Source organism: Dasypus novemcinctus, chromosome 7 (assembly GCF_030445035.2).
Source record: "Dasypus novemcinctus isolate mDasNov1 chromosome 7, mDasNov1.1.hap2, whole genome shotgun sequence".
In the NCBI taxonomy this organism is placed as follows: Eukaryota; Metazoa; Chordata; class Mammalia; order Cingulata; family Dasypodidae; genus Dasypus; species Dasypus novemcinctus.
In genome coordinates, this window is record NC_080679.1 from 108,412,574 (window position 1) to 108,429,945 (window position 17,372).

General features: G+C 33.4%; 1 protein-coding gene across 1 annotated transcript in view; it reads left to right on the forward strand.

Annotated features, from left to right (window-relative positions):
• LRP1B (LDL receptor related protein 1B) overlaps nucleotides 1-17,372 on the forward strand; it is a 2,023,931-nt gene that overhangs the window by 641,685 nt on the left and 1,364,874 nt on the right. Inside the window, exon 3 of the mRNA XM_058301027.2 lies at nucleotides 15,189-15,326. Coding sequence (XP_058157010.1) covers nucleotides 15,189-15,326 — 138 coding nt within the window. The remainder of the gene's footprint in view (nucleotides 1-15,188; nucleotides 15,327-17,372) is intronic.

A 17,372-nucleotide genomic window follows, 5' to 3' on the forward strand; every position in this document is an offset into this window, starting at 1 on the left:
TTGTTCTATCACTGTTATTTTCATTTTTAGAAGCATTAATGAAAAAGTTCAGAATTTGCTTCCTGCATTTTAATTATTATTCTGTGATTTTATTTTCATTCCTATTTCCATAAAAGTTAAAATTTACCTTTTATTCCTTAAAGGTAATTATTCATTGCCAATTAAAAAAACCTCAGCAATCATCAAATTTTTCTTTCTTCAGCATTTTGTAATTTATCACTATAGTTTGTTCAGTAGTTTGCATTAAAGTTCAGGCCTAGCAATTCTTACAGCATTTTTTTATAACTTCAATTTTAGGGAAAAGGAAAGAGAGGTTTGGTTAAACAGCAATCATCCTGCAATGCTTATTCTTTTTATCTTCTTACTTCATCTTGGATCATCCCTCCTGCACCTATATACTAATATTTGAGTAAGAGAAAATACCTGTACTTCCTTAATTTGTTATTCTAGGTTATTTTATCACTTTAAACTAAGACACTAAGTTGCTACCCAAAGTTTGAGGGACGGTACCAATTTACTTTATTTGAAGGAATAGTACAAATAAAAGACATTTGAAAGACATTTGAAAGACATTTCATTTGTGGATGCCAATACAACTTTTAGAATAGGTGAACCCAACACGCATGCACTGCTGTGGTGACCATAGAAGTCACTCCATGGCTTTGGGGAAGGTGACATAAGGCTTAGCTTTCCTCATCGCTGTTTCGGAGAGTGTGCTTGCCAAAGAGGTACTCTGCCAAACCAATATCCGGGGCCCCTGACTTGTGAAGTTGGTTAAGTTCAATTCTTTGATGGTTAAATTCAATTAGTTAAATTCAATTGGTTAAATTCAATTCTTCGAAGGACTTCACCTGCTCTTTCAGGTAATGGTTCTCAAGTCACTCAATGAAGACGTGAAAACATCTGGCTACACAAAGTAGAAGTGTGGTTAGACTCGATCTCTCTACAACATAAATATTGAGGAAAGCATTATTATTATATTCAGTGGTAGAGGTGTACGGAATTGCAGATAGCAGAAAGATTTCAGCGGAGAAATGGCAGTTGCAACTAAATAAAAGATTTTGTAAAGTCCTTGGTGTGAGTTTCCTAGAGATGTAAACTATCCATTGAATTTCCCTAGAAGTAAGTTTTGAGAAATTAAAAGAGGAATGGAGGTAATATGCAGAAGATAAAATAAGAAAGAAAAAAAATAAGTATAAATGTGCTGAGAATAAAACGGAAGCTAGTCTTTCTTGGGTAGCAAGTTTGACTCACGGCTACCAGGGCTGTTCATCCTTGACTTCTTATATGCAGTAAATTGAGAAGTGACTATTACAGATTTAACCAAGCTGTCAGATCAGACATTATGTGATCAGGTCTTCATTTGTACTTTTGCATTATCAATTCTCAGTTTCTAAAAACAAATTACAGAAGGCATGGATTTTTTTGCATAATTTCTAACATTTTCTAGCTGGTTCTCCTTTCCCATTCCTCATGATTTTTTCTTTCTTTCTTATTTCTTATCTGACAATGTAAGAGTCCAGTGTGGAGCTTAGTATATTTACTCCAGGATAGGAACACATATTCTGTTACAAAGACAAATTCTTTCAAAAGAATATCCTGAAGATGAGCATTTATATATATGCCAATATATAAATATTCATAAAAGTTTAAAATCATATGCTTTGCCCTTTTGTAAGTGGCAATGTGCTTAATTTGTGGTCAAATGAAACTAGGTATTAAATTTACTTAGACATCCCATTTCAGAGAACACATTTATGGAAGTGGGTACTGGATTTGAAATCTAATTTTAGATAGTTTTAGAACATCTCTACTTAAGTTGTGGTTTATGGGTCAGCAGATCTGGAATTCACTGGGAACTTGTGGAAATGCAGAATCTCAGTCCCAATTAAGGCCTACCGAATCAAAACTTGCACTTTAAAAAGATCTGTAAGAAATTCATAGGGACATTAAAATTCAAGAAGCTTTATTTTAGAATATATAGTGTAACCTTGAATGTGGCATTGTCCAAGTGTTTATAGTATGTCATGTGGGAAGATGTTCACAAGAGACATAATCCATGAAGATAAGATCAACGTAGCAAAATGGTGAAATATACTGAATAATATCAGAGAAGATGGAATCCTTCATGCACCCCAGCATAAAATGCTTTTATGTGTCTCTTATTTTTAAATAAAATATATTTGAATGACAATTTTACATGCAAATAAGACATTCTAAAAGAAATTCTATGGGTTACTCTATCTTTAATACTGTGCTGTTTTACATTAATTGTGGTCATTAATCAACTTCATTAGATAATACCACAGTGAGAACATAGGTGGAGCAAAGTGGAAAATGCTGCAGAAAAGGATTTTGTATGTTTTCCCAAAATGACAGATATGATTTTGTTTGCAGAAGATTATTTTCTATATCACCAAATTTTTGTGTACAATCATATGGGTGCAAGTCCACAAAGGTCCATCTTCAATGACGTTTCAATTAGATTCCATGTAGCAAAGTTATTGAAATGACAAATGGATTGTTTAAAACACATTATAAAAATAAACAAAATAAGTGTTAAAATTAAAAAGGAAAAAAATACTGCGCTCTTTCAAAATTTTTCATTATATGTATCTATCTAAACTTCCACAGAAAATTCCACTTGCAAAAGCTGTTTTATGAATTTAGGGTCAATTCTGTTACTCAGTGTCTGAGTTTCCATTCTGCACATACCATTTGCCCTTTTCTTTTCCCCTCCCTCCTGTTTTAAGTCCTGTTGACTATTTTTCTGGTCATTAACTTAGGTATGCAGCATCTTAAAGGGCAGAAGAAACAAAAATAAATCAATGATTTTCTTTGTAAATATATCTGACGAAGAAGATTTGATGGAGGAAGCAATTGAAATTATATGCAAGAATATTTACTGTAGAGCACAATCCTCTATAAAGTGAACCAACTTTGGAATCCTTCAAACAGAGTTGAGTGATGAAGTAATAGAGCCTACCTTGTATATTTGGTTGACATATGAGTTAAATTTATTTTTCCATCCTTTTTGTCATGCTCAACATGAATGGTCAGAAAATTCCTTTTGTTGTTTTTTGTTTTTTTTTCTTGAGGAAAGAAATTTTCATGAGAATATTGCAATTGTAGAAATTATTAGATTATTCCATAAATGTAAGGAATGTCTCTCAGGGATTCCAATAACAAATATTTCTAGTTCATTAATTTTTTCAGGCCATTCAGATATCATTTACTGTATCATTAAGATTATTAGCAATGTTAGAATTCTGTGTATGTTGTATGTGGGTGTTTTAACCTTAACCTACTTGTTTTCTGTATTTTCCAATTACTAAGTATAAACCTCCACATCCAATGTGCACTGTAAAGAAGTAATTGTTTTGTAAAATTTGGAAAATATAACTATTACCAGTAGATGAGTTCCATGAGGAAAGAGAAACCTCTTTTGCTGATTCAATATTCACCGAATACTGTTTATTTAGCAGTTGTTTAATTGTTCACATAAATTGGAGATGTTCAGCTCTGTTTAAAACAAGGGAGCCAAGGTGCTATTTAATGAACTGAAGCAGTTATATGAACATGCTCAAAGGCCTTATAGGAGTGCCTTGCAGGGTCTCCCAGGGAAAATCTGGCTAAGTGTTTAGGGTTGGCACATTGAACTCAAACTTAAGCCTGGCTAAGATTTTGTTTTATAATGTACAATTTTACTACTAAGGCTATCAGATTTTGCTTTCATGGTTTTGTTTTGCTTCAAAGATATTGTCGTGCTCTGTGTCAGTTCCAGCATGGAGAGTATATATGAGAGGCAGATATTAGGAGTCAAAATCTGTGGCTAAGGAAAAGAAAGACAGATAATTGTACCAAGTAGTATTTGAACCTGAGATTTGGGGCATCCTTCATATTGGGTTCCAACCTGCTGAGCTAACCAGGAACTGAGGCCACCCTAAGGGGGTAGGACTAGCATGCTGGGGGGCAGAACTAGCTGTATTTCACCAGGAATAGTTAGCAACTGACATGTGAACAGTCTGCTTGATCTGTCAGGATGACCCTCATCCCCCAAAACTGGAAGTAAGCCCAAGATGATAGACTGATTGAATGGTTTAAGGAAGGGTAACTTAGGAGTCTGGGCTAGCTATGAGTCTTGGGTACTGGGAATTTGCTTCCTGCTTAGACCACTTTCAAATGCTCAAGCCTGTTCTGGCTAGGGAGAGAGAGATGGGACAGATGATGGCTAATGGGAGGTACAGCATGCTGGCCGACAAGTAGAGGGGTGTTAGGGCAGTCTCTAGCGTTGCTCACTTGGGCCTGAAGGGGTATGTCATTACTAAGTAGTCTCAGGAGGTCCCTGGGTGGCAGATGTCTAGAATCAGAATAGAAGTGTTTCAATATTTCAACAGCTAGTATGGTTGTGCCATGCATACCAGCTATATATTTGTCATACCTAGAGGACTTGTATTGTCAAGTTATGACTGCTTGTAGGAACTCTACCCTGTAAAGGGTATTTCACCAGTTGTTAAAAATTTAGAGTATCATCTCTGATTATAAGAAGTGTTTAAATATTTGACATAGCATGGCTTCTCAATCAACATCTAACATGCTTTTCTTTCCTTTCCGTCACGATCTCTCTACAATCCCCTTCACAAGGAAGGTAGATGACAGTGACATGTAATTAAGCTTTTCATTGTCTTCCTTGCTTCTTTGTTACAAGCGATTGAGATAGTAGCATAATATAATGTAGTGATAAAGAAACCATGTTGTGAAGACCAACAACAGCACTACAACTCAGGGACCTTGGAGAAGGTATATAACTTCTAAATCCTCAATTTCCTCAGCTATATTATAGCAAATTTAACAGCTTACTCATAATGTACTTGTATGTATTTAATAAGAATTGGGCATTAAGTGTTTACTACAGGGCCTGGACTAGAGGAAGTACTCAATCAGTGGCAGCTATCTATTAACATAATGCTACTTTTACAGGATGCAATAAAGAACAGTTTGTTTTTATTAAAAGTGCATCATAAAGTCATTATTTAGAGTTAACATCATTTTTAATCCCATAAAATTAAATTTTGAAGAATATCTTTTATCAACAACATTTCACTTTTGGTCTGAAATATATGATGTATATACTCTAAAAATGATTCAGGACTGTTATATTTAAGAACATGTGTACTATCCTATGGCTTTTAAATTGGCCTATTTAACAATCTGTCTTCCTCTCAAGTATATATTGGCGTATATAGAAATTACAATCTCACAACATGGTTCTTCTAGTAAAAGACAATTAACTATAAATGCTCTAACCAATCCTTCTCACAGTAATACCATTTGTATGCTAATCAGGTTTCTCAAACTATTATTTATAGGTTTTTCAAATACACATATAGAATTTCTTTCAAAAATGTGAGAGTGATTTAAGCCATTTATTCATTCCTTCTTTTCTCTTCTCCATTTTTCTCTTATGCAATCATTGCCAACAAACAACAGAAATAAGTCTTTGTTTTCAAAGTGGAATAATGGATGGTTAACTCCTATTACGTATTAATAACTTTCATTTTGATAAGTGTACCAGTAGAATAAAAAAAAGATCTTTTTACCAGTTGTCTACAAATATCACAGTAAAACCTAGCCATTCAACATAGGGCCTTAGAGCAAACTTATCTTTAAATCAGAAAGAAATTCTGTTTTTAAATCAGGGCATGTATTTTTATGCTCTTTCAAGTTAGCCCTGCATAATAATCCTAAAAATGCTTCTTCTACAATTTTTGTGGAGTTGTTTTCATCTTCTCTACATTATGGTGAAGAGCTAATTTGTAAAGAAATGATGCTTGTCATATCATTGGATCTTCAATGTACCCCTCCTCTTTTGTCCTTAAATTCAGAACAAGAAATAAAGGGATATTGTGTTAACTAGTTTTTCTTTCTTACATATTTAGTAATCAAATGTTGGCTTTGCTGCTTACTATTTCTTGGAGAAAATGAAGTAGTAGCTGCCTTAGTTTCTCAGCTACTAAAACAAATGCCATAAAATTAGTTGACTTAAACAATGAGAATTTATTGTGGTTTTGAGGCTAGGAGGAGTCCAAGATCCAGGCATAAGCAAGATGATTCTTTCTCCCCAAAGGCTATAGTTATTTTGGGACTGGCTGCTGGTGATCTTTGGTCCTTAACTTTTCTGAACATGACAATGCACATGACGGTATCTTCTGCTTTCTCTTCTGGTTCTGTTGGCTTCCAGTTTCTGACTGCTCCCAACAGCTTCTTTTTCTGTGGCCGATTTCCTTTGCTTATAAGGATTTCAGCCATATTAGATTAAGGAAGGCCCACTCTCATTCACTTTGGGCATACATTAACTAATAACATTTTCAAAGATCATATTTATAAATTGGTTCATATTTACAAGACCAGGGGACCTGAATTTGTGTTTTGTGGGGGCATGATTCAATCTCCAATGGTACCTTTCAAAATGTTCAGTAATAATTTCTATATTTTAGAGCCCTTTGATCACTATCACTTGGCCAACATACCACTGAAATCCTTTGTTCCATTAATCACATGACATTAACCTACCCTCCTTGCATCTACCTTTAATCATCTTGGCCTACAGAGGAAGAGACTGGAAAAGTAATCTTCTTTCACATATTTCTAAGAAACAACATCATCCTGTCCTTTTAGAGTTACCAATAGCAATGTCTTCTGTAAGCATTGCAGTGGCTAAGTAGCAATCACTAACAAGTTTATGGGATCAATGAATGAATGACTCTCAGTTGTCCTTATGTGCATACACCACTTGGCTGCTACGACTCAGTATTCTTTTATAGTAGTGAAATCCCTTTTCTCTAGGAGATGTGTGGGACTATCTGATTTTGTCATGGTTCTTCATTCAGCCATTAGTCTTTTAACATGCTTCTGTTGGGCAGGCTTTCCATATGGTCCTAAACTTGAGAACTGCAATTAGGAACTCTTACCTGGTTATAACAGAAAAAATAACCTTGGAGAAAAAGAAGATAAAGCATTGGCTTTAGAGATGAAACACTTACCTTCTATAATTCTTGAATGTAAAGCATTTCATATTCCACTTCCTTAGTTATTATACTCAAAAATCTGTAAATTGGGTAGATCTTTTCTTCACAGAGGAGTTTTAAGAAATGACTAGAACATGCACTTTAATTTCCGAGGTGAGGACTCAGTATGATTTTTGCAACTTAAATATAGGACACTTTCTTTCTAATTCATTAATTAAATACATATCCATAATTTAAAAAGTGAGAAAGAGGGTTGAAAGCCAACTTTACATATCTAAAAATAAGGGTGACTCAAGAAGTGTGATATCGGTATCAGTAAATGGTTTGCCCCCCTTTTCTCAAACAAAAGTATGTTTGTCGTATTCACACTATAACTGAGATTCCAATCTTTGGTGTCAATCCATTATTCTTATAAGAACCCTGCTGAAATTCAAATACATCACCTCTTAGAGATAGCACCAGTTTATCAATTGGTCTAGAAAAGAGCAAGAGATTAACAAAAAACACCAGTATATTTTAATAGAAGTGGAGGGACAAGGAAAGGAAGTTCTGAACATTGCAACAGACAGAATGTGGGGTCAGCAACCCAGGATCTTGTGAAGAATAGATGCATGGAGAGGAATAATGGAGCATTTAAAATACCTAAATAAGCACTGATTTTTGAATCATCCAAGCTGTGATTTCCCATCAGGAGCACTAATTTTAAGGAATGGCAAAGCTGCAGTGACACTCATACAACAGAAATTTCATTTATTTTCTTATCTATTTGTCCTTAAAGAAAGGTCAGAAAGCAAGATGGTTCATTGGCCTAACAAGTTTCTTATTTGTAAGACTATAGTTAATGAATACTTTGACTATATCCATGCAATATTTTTTCATTCATTAATTTTGATTTTATTCTAAATGTTTACAGTTTCTTTGCAGGAGAATGTTATGATTTAATCTATATTTGTTGGATTCAGCTACTGGCAATCAATTAAACTGGTAAAATTCTCCTGACATTCTAAAGTTGGCAGAACATACACACATACTTGCACTTGCCTACAGGCTTACAGTGGAATATGGGCTTCACTATTTGGCATAAAAATGATACAGAATATGATCCAGATATCTTCAGTAAAAGGAGTCTTAACTAACCATCCATTAATTCACACTACTAATAATACACATGATAGTGACATTGGTTGTAACAGAAATGTGGTAAAATAGCACAATCTTCCTTAGGTGACTAGACATGCTTATCATTTATTAAACCCACAAGTAAACCTCTGTATATTAGATGCAATACATTTTCATACACTGAGACTTCTAAAGAGTAAGGACTAAAGGGGAAGGATTTTAAATCCTGGAACAAGTCATCAAAGCTGCAAAATATCCTTCCCCAGGGCCTTTAAAAAGAGAAATCAAGGATGGCTTATGGATAGTGAAGCTGGACAAAATCAGTCACCCCTTACATTGCCTCCAGTTTTTTAATCTTCATAGCAAATATTTTAAATATGTAAAGACAGAGGTATTACTGGAATGTTTTTAAACAAATTATTTTATTTGAGTGAGTTGCCATTTGATTGAGCGTACATGCATCTTTAAGGTTTCTTCTTTCCTGTATCCTCATGTGATATCAGTTATTATCGTTTTACTTAGAAGTTGAAACTCATAAATCCAAATTTAATCTTCATTGAAATCCTGTAAATTTTGTTAATTTTCTTCACTTAAATTAAAATATCAGTTTGTCGGATGGAGCAGCTCACATTCAAACGTACATAAGCACAGGATCTTATTAAATAAACAGTTCTAGGAAAGTATTACTTTGGAAAAGATTTCTGATCCATAGTTAAAAACATATTTATGGTGTTAACTATCTTTCCATTACACACTAATTTTCTCAAAGAATGTAGAATAAATAATGTTTTTCATTATTTACAAAGTTTTACAGCCTTCATAAGTGCCCCAGAGTATTATAACTATATTGATTTCTCAGTTGTGAGAATTATAAGATATTATAATGTATATTTTCACAAACTTGGTTGCATTGAAACTACTCTGTCACCCTAAAAATAGTAAAGATGATAATCTATAATATTTCTAAGAAACTACATCTGCTTGTGTATGAAAAACATTCTTAATAAATACATCAATAAAAAACAGAGCTAGAAAGATTGAATACTTGCAATCTGGTTAATGGTGACCCAGAAATCTTAATATATAATATGATTGTATACAATAGTTCTAAAAGCTTGTTTACAAGTAATTTTAAGAAAGTTAAGTTTTAAAGCATTTGTCACAAATTCGTCAAAGTCATGGGATCTTTAATGAAGAGAAAATAGTCACAGCACTAAATATTCAAAAGGTATGCATTTTAAGATAGCCTTTCAATAGAAATAATCTTGCATTCCTTGGCATTTTTTTAATTAGAGCTAGATTTTACTAAAAGTTGAGTTTAAAATAATGCTTCAAAATAAAATAAAATCTCAAACTTCTTACTGAACAGACAGGTGCAATCAGATGAAGGCCAAAACTATCTATAATTTTTTAAACATTACTTTGAATTTGCACAATACCATATGTTTTTTGTGATAGTTTTATATATTCAATTATTTATTGCTTGATTTTATATCAACTAATAATAAATACGTTTTTATTCCAATATTTCCCTACCAAAAATGTACAATGAGAGTGGGAAATATATAAAAATAAATGACAAGCCTTGTGCTTCAAGAATTGTATGCAAAACTATATTTATTACACAGTTCCTGAAATATGCAAAGGCGTTCGTACTGTTAAAATACTTGTGTTATAAAGCATATTATAAAAATGTTTTCTGTGAGTACACAGAGGAAAGTGTAATCAATGACATCTAAATAAAATTACCATTTCTATAGGACTTCCCAACTATAATTTAATTTGCCCTTTATGACAGTTGTATGAGTTACACAGTACTACTATCTCCATTTTTCAGATGTAAAGAAGAGTCTCTGAGAGGTCAAATACTTTACTTAAGTCCAGACAAATAGTATATGGTAGGTAAAAACTCAAATTTAAGGGTTTGGTCTCTAAACTACATATGTTTCATCTATGCTGTACTGTTTTTCACAAAGAAAACTTTATGGAGAAGCCAGGTTTTGACACTGAAAGATTTTATTGAGTGAAAAAGAAATAACAGCACCATATAAAGGAAGATGAAGTATTGGAAATAAATGTGTTATGTTTTGGGAAATGAGAGATAACATACAAGGTAGTAGAGTATAAGTACTGAAAATGTTATAAATAATGCTAATTAAGTTTCAGATAGATGATGAAATCAGAAGGAGTTTGGTTTTATTGTAGAAGAATTATAATTCTGAGAGCAGCTGTAGGATGCAAGTGTCATTTATAGTTCATGTTCAGAGAATACATTGATGATGGTAAAAGTTAACTTCTAGTGTGTCAAAAGGAAGTGGAAGTTTTAGGCCATTCTTAACAGTAATATTTTGATGATTTTTTCCCAGAACTTGTAACAAATGTTCCACAACAATGCAAGGTGTTGGTGGTGGAGTGATATATGGGAATTCTGTACCTTATGCATGAATGTTTTGTAAACTCACTTCTCCAATAAAAATGCAAAAGGAAATTATCGAGGAGTTAAAATGCAGTGTGTCCTCTTCCAACAAATGTATATCGAGCAGCTATTTTGTGTCAGACAGTATGATAGGTGTTTTTATTATGGAGATGGATGGGAAATCATCACTGACATCAGAGATCACATTGTTCTTGAAGAAGAATACTTAAACACTATAATCACGGACAAATTGTTAACGGGCCACAGAGTTTGTAGAATAAATGATGTTTACGTATTTCTCAGGCAGAAGACAGAGGGCAGTTTATAAAATAGCCTGTGTAAATGCATTGAACTGTATTCATGGAATGGTTTAAATAATAATAATAACAGTGTAAACTAGAGTATGAGAGGCTTGAGAAAAAATGGTGTAAATTGTTTCTAGGAGACAGGAGTTCTGGTCAGCCTTTGAAGGACTTTGTATACCTCTGACTTCACAGTTTGCATGACCATGGTGAGGTTGGGGAGAACAAGTTCAACATAATGATGGAGGCAGATGCTAGAGTGAGGAGGAAATAAACATGCAAAAGGTACAGTCTAATTTTTTGAGGAAATTCAACAGTTTAAAAAAATAGGGGCAAAGGTATGTCTTTTAAAGGAAAGTCCAATCACAAACATGACTTTACTTCATGTAGGTGAAAAGAAATGAACAAGATTGTAGGCAGAGATCTTAAAGCCTTTGGGAGGACAGGAAGTATAACTAAGAAGAGATTGTCAATAGGGGAAGACCTGAAAAGTGAGATGTGACACATTTTAAAGTGGGTTAACTTTGGGGGAGGAGAAGTGATACTGCTACTGCTGAGGTACACTAATGTAGTGGTGAGTGGAGATATCTTTATCAGCTTCTATGGTAGAAGAAAAGTCTCTACCTCTTCACAAAACGCACCTCCCCAATTACCTTCCTTCAGAAAACATTTGATGAGGCTTGTCTTTTCTTAGCCCTATATTTTTATACATCTTTATTATTTAAATATAATTTAAACACTCAAAAGGATGTAGATGAATCATACTATCCTTTTACAAATCCTAGAAAGATTATTTGTAAAAGGAGATTTAGTTTTAAAAAGGAAGCATACTGCAATTAATTGGGTAAGTCTTATACATATTAAAAAGTATAAATGTTATTCTCCTGCACTGATAAATTTCAAATCCCCCAGTGATGGAGTTTTTCCTCTTTTTAAAATTAATTATATATTTTAAATTTCACAATCCTATTCAGATCATCTAAAATCAGACTTGGGAAGGGAGTGGGAATGTTCTCTGAATGTGCATTACTGTGAATTGAGACAATATTTTTACCAGGACTACCGTACTTGTTAAAAGTGCCTTTGTAAATTTTGAATTTCCTCAAGTGCCATGCTGTTACCTCATCCCCTTTCCCATATCTTAAAATGCCTATCTATTAAAAACTAAAGGTTAAATACTAGGTTCATCGGAGTGTCAAGACCCTGCTCTTTTCTATGTCCAGTTTATGATGTATGGTTTTGAAATACTTTTAAATGCCTAAAAGCATTTTTTTTAATGAGATGAATCATTTAATTCAATATTGATATTTTTCCCCTGGAATTCATGAAGCCTCCATTGTCAAATGCTTCTCCTTGTCACACAGATAGATAAGTAGTCTACGGACAGGGATGAAGTTGGTTTTTCTGTTCTTTTACAAGAGGAATCTCATGGGAAACACATAACTCCCTTGCACCAATGGCCATTTGGAAAGGAGGATGGATTGCTCCCCCATGAAAAAGCCACTAACTACACATATTGCCTGGGTTGTGGGAGAATTTCAGTGCAAGCAGGCATTGCTCTTTCTCAAACTGTCATGTCTCTACACCATTGTCCATCAAGAATACAAATAGCTGGTTTTAACAGACTTTTCCAATGGAAGTATCCCTAAAATGGTGAGAAGAGTTTGTAATATTGATTGCCTCATCTTTGAGGTTGATTCTTGAGGCCTCAGGCAACCTCTATAAAATTAGTCTCTGTTATTTACTTCAGTGTAGTCTACAAATATTATTATTTTCTTAATGTACTTTGATGTGAAAATTTGGAAAGAAATGGCTAGGGGACAGTCCATTCAGCCATGATCTTATGTGTTACTCAGTGGTGATGGAAGCTAAAATGAGGGTGTGTCAAAGAGGGGCAAGACTACATTGGCGAAGTAAGATTTTCATTCTCCCTAACTAATTTCTCTTTTGTCTCTACATGTTAGCACTAGGAAGAACCTAATCATCTATGCTTTTGAGAAAGCCAAACTTTTTTTTCCTGTTTCTTAAATTTACTAATTTAACTAAGCTTTTCTACTGGCCTCCAGATGTTTATTTCACTCTTAAAACCTGACAACTCAAAATGAAAAATCACACTTTTATTTGAGCCAATTCATGTTTCATTACCAAAAAAAAAAAAAAAGAATGTTGCTTTCTGCAAGAACTACTGAGTCATTTATTAGTCTCTAATTATATAATCTCTAAAATCTCAGGTTTTAAAAAAATAGTCCTTTCTATGAGTTATTTTTGGAATTTTTACAGAGAGGTCTAAATTTAGCTAGCTTAAACACTACTTTGTCATTTATACTGGGATGTATATTTTAAAATGTTAAGAATCAGCCAATTAATTTTAAAAATAACTACTTTGTGACTTTTCAGGTTTAATTTATATTATTTTATTTTATTTTTTTAAATTAAACTTCCTGGGAATTCTCAGTGAAAACTGTATCACTTTTAGCCCTGTAATTTGGGTTTAAATTTGTGTATTTTTACTTTAATTATATATGTACATATGGTAATAAATGTATATATTTAGAAATATTTATATTCAAGTTACAGGGACATGTTACAGTAAAGTGAGTTGTGCATTTGGGGTGACAGGTGTTTGGCAAAATTAATAACCTTGTATTGTAGTAATTGTATAAATATACATGAAAAACTACAGAGCAATGTGTTAGTGGCAACACTTCAGCTAGTGAAACTGCATCATAAAAATATGTTTAAATTCCCCCAAATGGAAAAGGTGACAGCTCCCTTAGCATCAAACGAAATTATATATATTTATAATTCATGTTTGATAAGATATTTCCAAAACATATTTTACTTTAGGGAACTCCAGCTTTTATTTTTTGCTTGTGTAATATACATTTTTTTTCTTTTTTCTTTCTTTCTATCCCATAGCCATTATCTGACATTCTTATAATTTTGCATATTCTAGAATGGTACACTTGATCGATTTTTTCATCGTTATTATTTGCCCCAACTAAATAGTGAAAGTAAACTTAAAATATTTGAGCTGTTTTTTGTTTTTATTCTTTTGGTATTTGCAATAGAAAAGAAAATCATGAAATATGAGTGTTTACTAAGGGGCAATCAGATTTTTTTTTACTTAACTATAACACGAACATGCATTTATTGCATATCATGCAATATTTTATAAGCTTTTGACATAATACTCATAATAACCTATGAATTTAGAGAAACTGAAGCACAGAAATGGTATATAATTTGCCCAATTATTCAAACTATAAATTATGAAGCCAGGATTTGCACCAGATATTCTGGGTCCACACTCTTTTAAGCAGTCTGCTATGCTGCATTTATTTAAATAATTAACATGCTTTGAATTCCTCCTGTGAGCCTGGCACTGTGTGAAACACACTGCTTAGTGATTTGCATTGATTACCATTTGACAGTCACAATAGCCCTATAAGGTAGGCTCGGTGATATTTCTATTTTATAGATGAGAAAATCAATGCTCAGTTTTTAAAATAAATTAATACCCAATGGCTATTGATAGAGCTGTGATTAAAACCTAAGTGTGTCTGAGTCTAGAATATGGACCTTTGCAATAACCAACGTTAGATTAATACATGATTGCAGTTAAAATGATAGTACTGCACTTCAGATTACGGAGAGTTTCAACCTAAAAGTTATATTATTTTAATCTGTTCTTTGAAAAGATGAGGAGCAGCTAGATATATTTATTTATGTATGTATTATTTTAATAAAATCTTAACAGAGCAAACATGGCACAAGAAAATTATCTAAAAGGTTGGGAAGGTGATGTTATGAAGGGCATGCTAATTGAGTTTACCTGTTGATGGTAACACGACTTAATTTAAATTCCACTAAAATCTTTTGTTATGTTCAACAGTTTAATTCCGATGAGTCTACCAAGAAGTTGCCATTATCCCTATTTAACAGTTGAGGAAATTGGGCCTCAGAGAGTTTAAGTACCTCTCCCACCTCAATTGAGAATAAAATGTAGAACGGTAACTCAAACCAACCCTCATATATTAAATCCATGCTGTTTTAGTGGTCAAATAGAATATTCATGCTTTTAATATATTGTTTGAAAAATGTACACAGTTTTGTTTCCTATGCTGCCTTTAAAAATTAGATTTTTAATAACATGGTCTAATTTCAATGTCTTTGAGACTCAGAAAACTATGCCAGCAGCCTTGATAATATTTTCTATAGTTTTGGCTTTGTAAATTAAAGCTAATAATTTCTTGTGCTTAGCAGTTTTGTATTAAAAAAGCAAAGCTAACACTTACTTGTTCCTTTTTACACTTTTTTCAGGTCCTGAGGAGATAGAACTCAAGTGCCCCTTGAATCACATTGCTTGCCTTGCTGCCAACAAGTGTGTTCATTTATCCCAACTGTGCAATGGCATCTTGGACTGCTCAGATGGATATGATGAAGGAGTACATTGCCGGGGTGAGTCCATTTGTTGAACAACCCAACTGATTCAGGATTTTTAATGAAAAATCAAAGAGAACCTGTAACTTGCCCTTTCTTTCAACCATAAGCAGATCAGTTATTGAGAAAGCATAAATTTATTGCCAGAGACACCCAATATGCATATCAAAGCAGAAACAATTGTGTTTTATTGAAAATACGGTTCTAAGAAGGAAACACATTTGGACTTTGAAGTTGGGCTCTTAAACAATTATGTATCTCATATAAAAGAGTGCTTCTGAGAAAAGAACGATTGAGGAGTCTTTGTCACAGTGGATCAATATCACACACTTTTGCAAGCTTTTTTCTTCCAAACCATTGTTTAAACAAAGAGGGTTTGAAGTAAAACCTCTGCAATCAAATATTTTAGTAGAATGTATTCATGGGGAATTCATTTTTCAATATAATTTCTATGTGGTTATACTATTGGCTTTTTCATAATTTTCTTTTCTAAAATTGATGTCTAAATTCTACAGTAGTCAAAGATTTACCAGTATCTTAATAAGTGAAATATAATTAAAATTTCAAAATGAAAATGGTTAATTGGAATGGTCACGTTCTAATAAAATAGGGAGGAGGAGTGGAGATGAATGGTAAGACAGAGAAATATAAGAGCTGAGGAAAAAGTTGAAGACCTAAGTAAGGCCCAGACCTGTATGAAGAATCAAGTGATCAGTCAGTTGAATCAAGTTGCAAGATGGAACCAGGAAAGAAGCAGCTAAACCAGGGTCTCTAACTCAGATTCTCAGCTGCTGAGTGTAACACAAAGAATATTGAAGCTAAAATGTCCAATAGTAATTGGTTCTTCATTGTGAGGTCAGTAAGACAGTAAAGAAGAGAGGGGCCTGTAGAATGCTGGAGATGTGTTCCTGGTCTCAGGACAGATTCACACAAGCTGATTACTACCTGTGGAAAAATGTTCCAGGGTTACCAGAAACTCCTGTTTTGCAGGAGGACCACTGAATCTGGATTTTAGTGTTCAATTTCAGAGTTTAAAGTCAGCTACACTTTTTAAAACATTGCGTGGTTAACAATGTGTAGGGAAACAAAACCTCTCTGGGGGCCTGAGAGGGTGTGCTGGCTGCCATTTTATCTCCTTTGGGATGAAGTAGACTGAACTCAAAATCAGAGACGGAGAGCTATTATCAGAAGAAAAGTAAATCTAAAAAGATAATCCAAAGAGATAAAGATGTTGAAAGTCTGTACATAGGCTGCTAAACTCACCTGGGTCACTAGGTCTTTTCCATCTTTCTAAATGGAGGTCCAATTACTCTGACTTTGTGGGCAATTCAGACTGGATAGTTTAGAGCCTTCAGGAGTTTTTTCATTTGGCTGAGTTTCCTTTATTAGCTTTGAACTCTGGTAGAGACATGTAACACAGCCAGCAGCTTCTTAGTTTACATATAAATATGTAAAAATAATTAAGAAATTTTATTTTTATTTAGAGACTCTATGACTTTATTTTTTGTAATGAATAGTTAAAAAGAATGATATTAAGAGAAGAACATATTGAATTATAAGGTGATGGGAACTGTAAAGATAAATTTTCTCCTTAGAAATTAGTTACGTTTTCTGGAAACTAATTCAGTCCCCTACGGTTATAATTTAGGCTTCTTATTGCACTAAAACAATCTCAGATAGATGTGTATGTCTAAGCTTTCTGTTTTCTTTCTTAATTTAACAGTAGGAGGTTGATTGTACCATTTTGACTTTTGGAAAATTTCTTGATGTTACAAAATAAAGTATTGGTAGCTATTTATGATGACATGGGGTAGACTTAGACATAACAAAAAGTATATCTGGTTCTCTACTTCCTATTTACATAGAGGTCTCTCACCTAACTCTGCGGCCTTGCACACTTTGTAGAATGGTAGATTCAAGGTGACTGGAAAGACAGAGTCATTCCAGATTCCATAGGTTAATAAAACATTTCAAGAAAGGAAACTCAGAAAATTCAGTTTTGCCTGTTTGGTCTGGTAGAGTGCTCCCAAAATAGAGACAGAAACAAATCTTTTGGGTTCCATC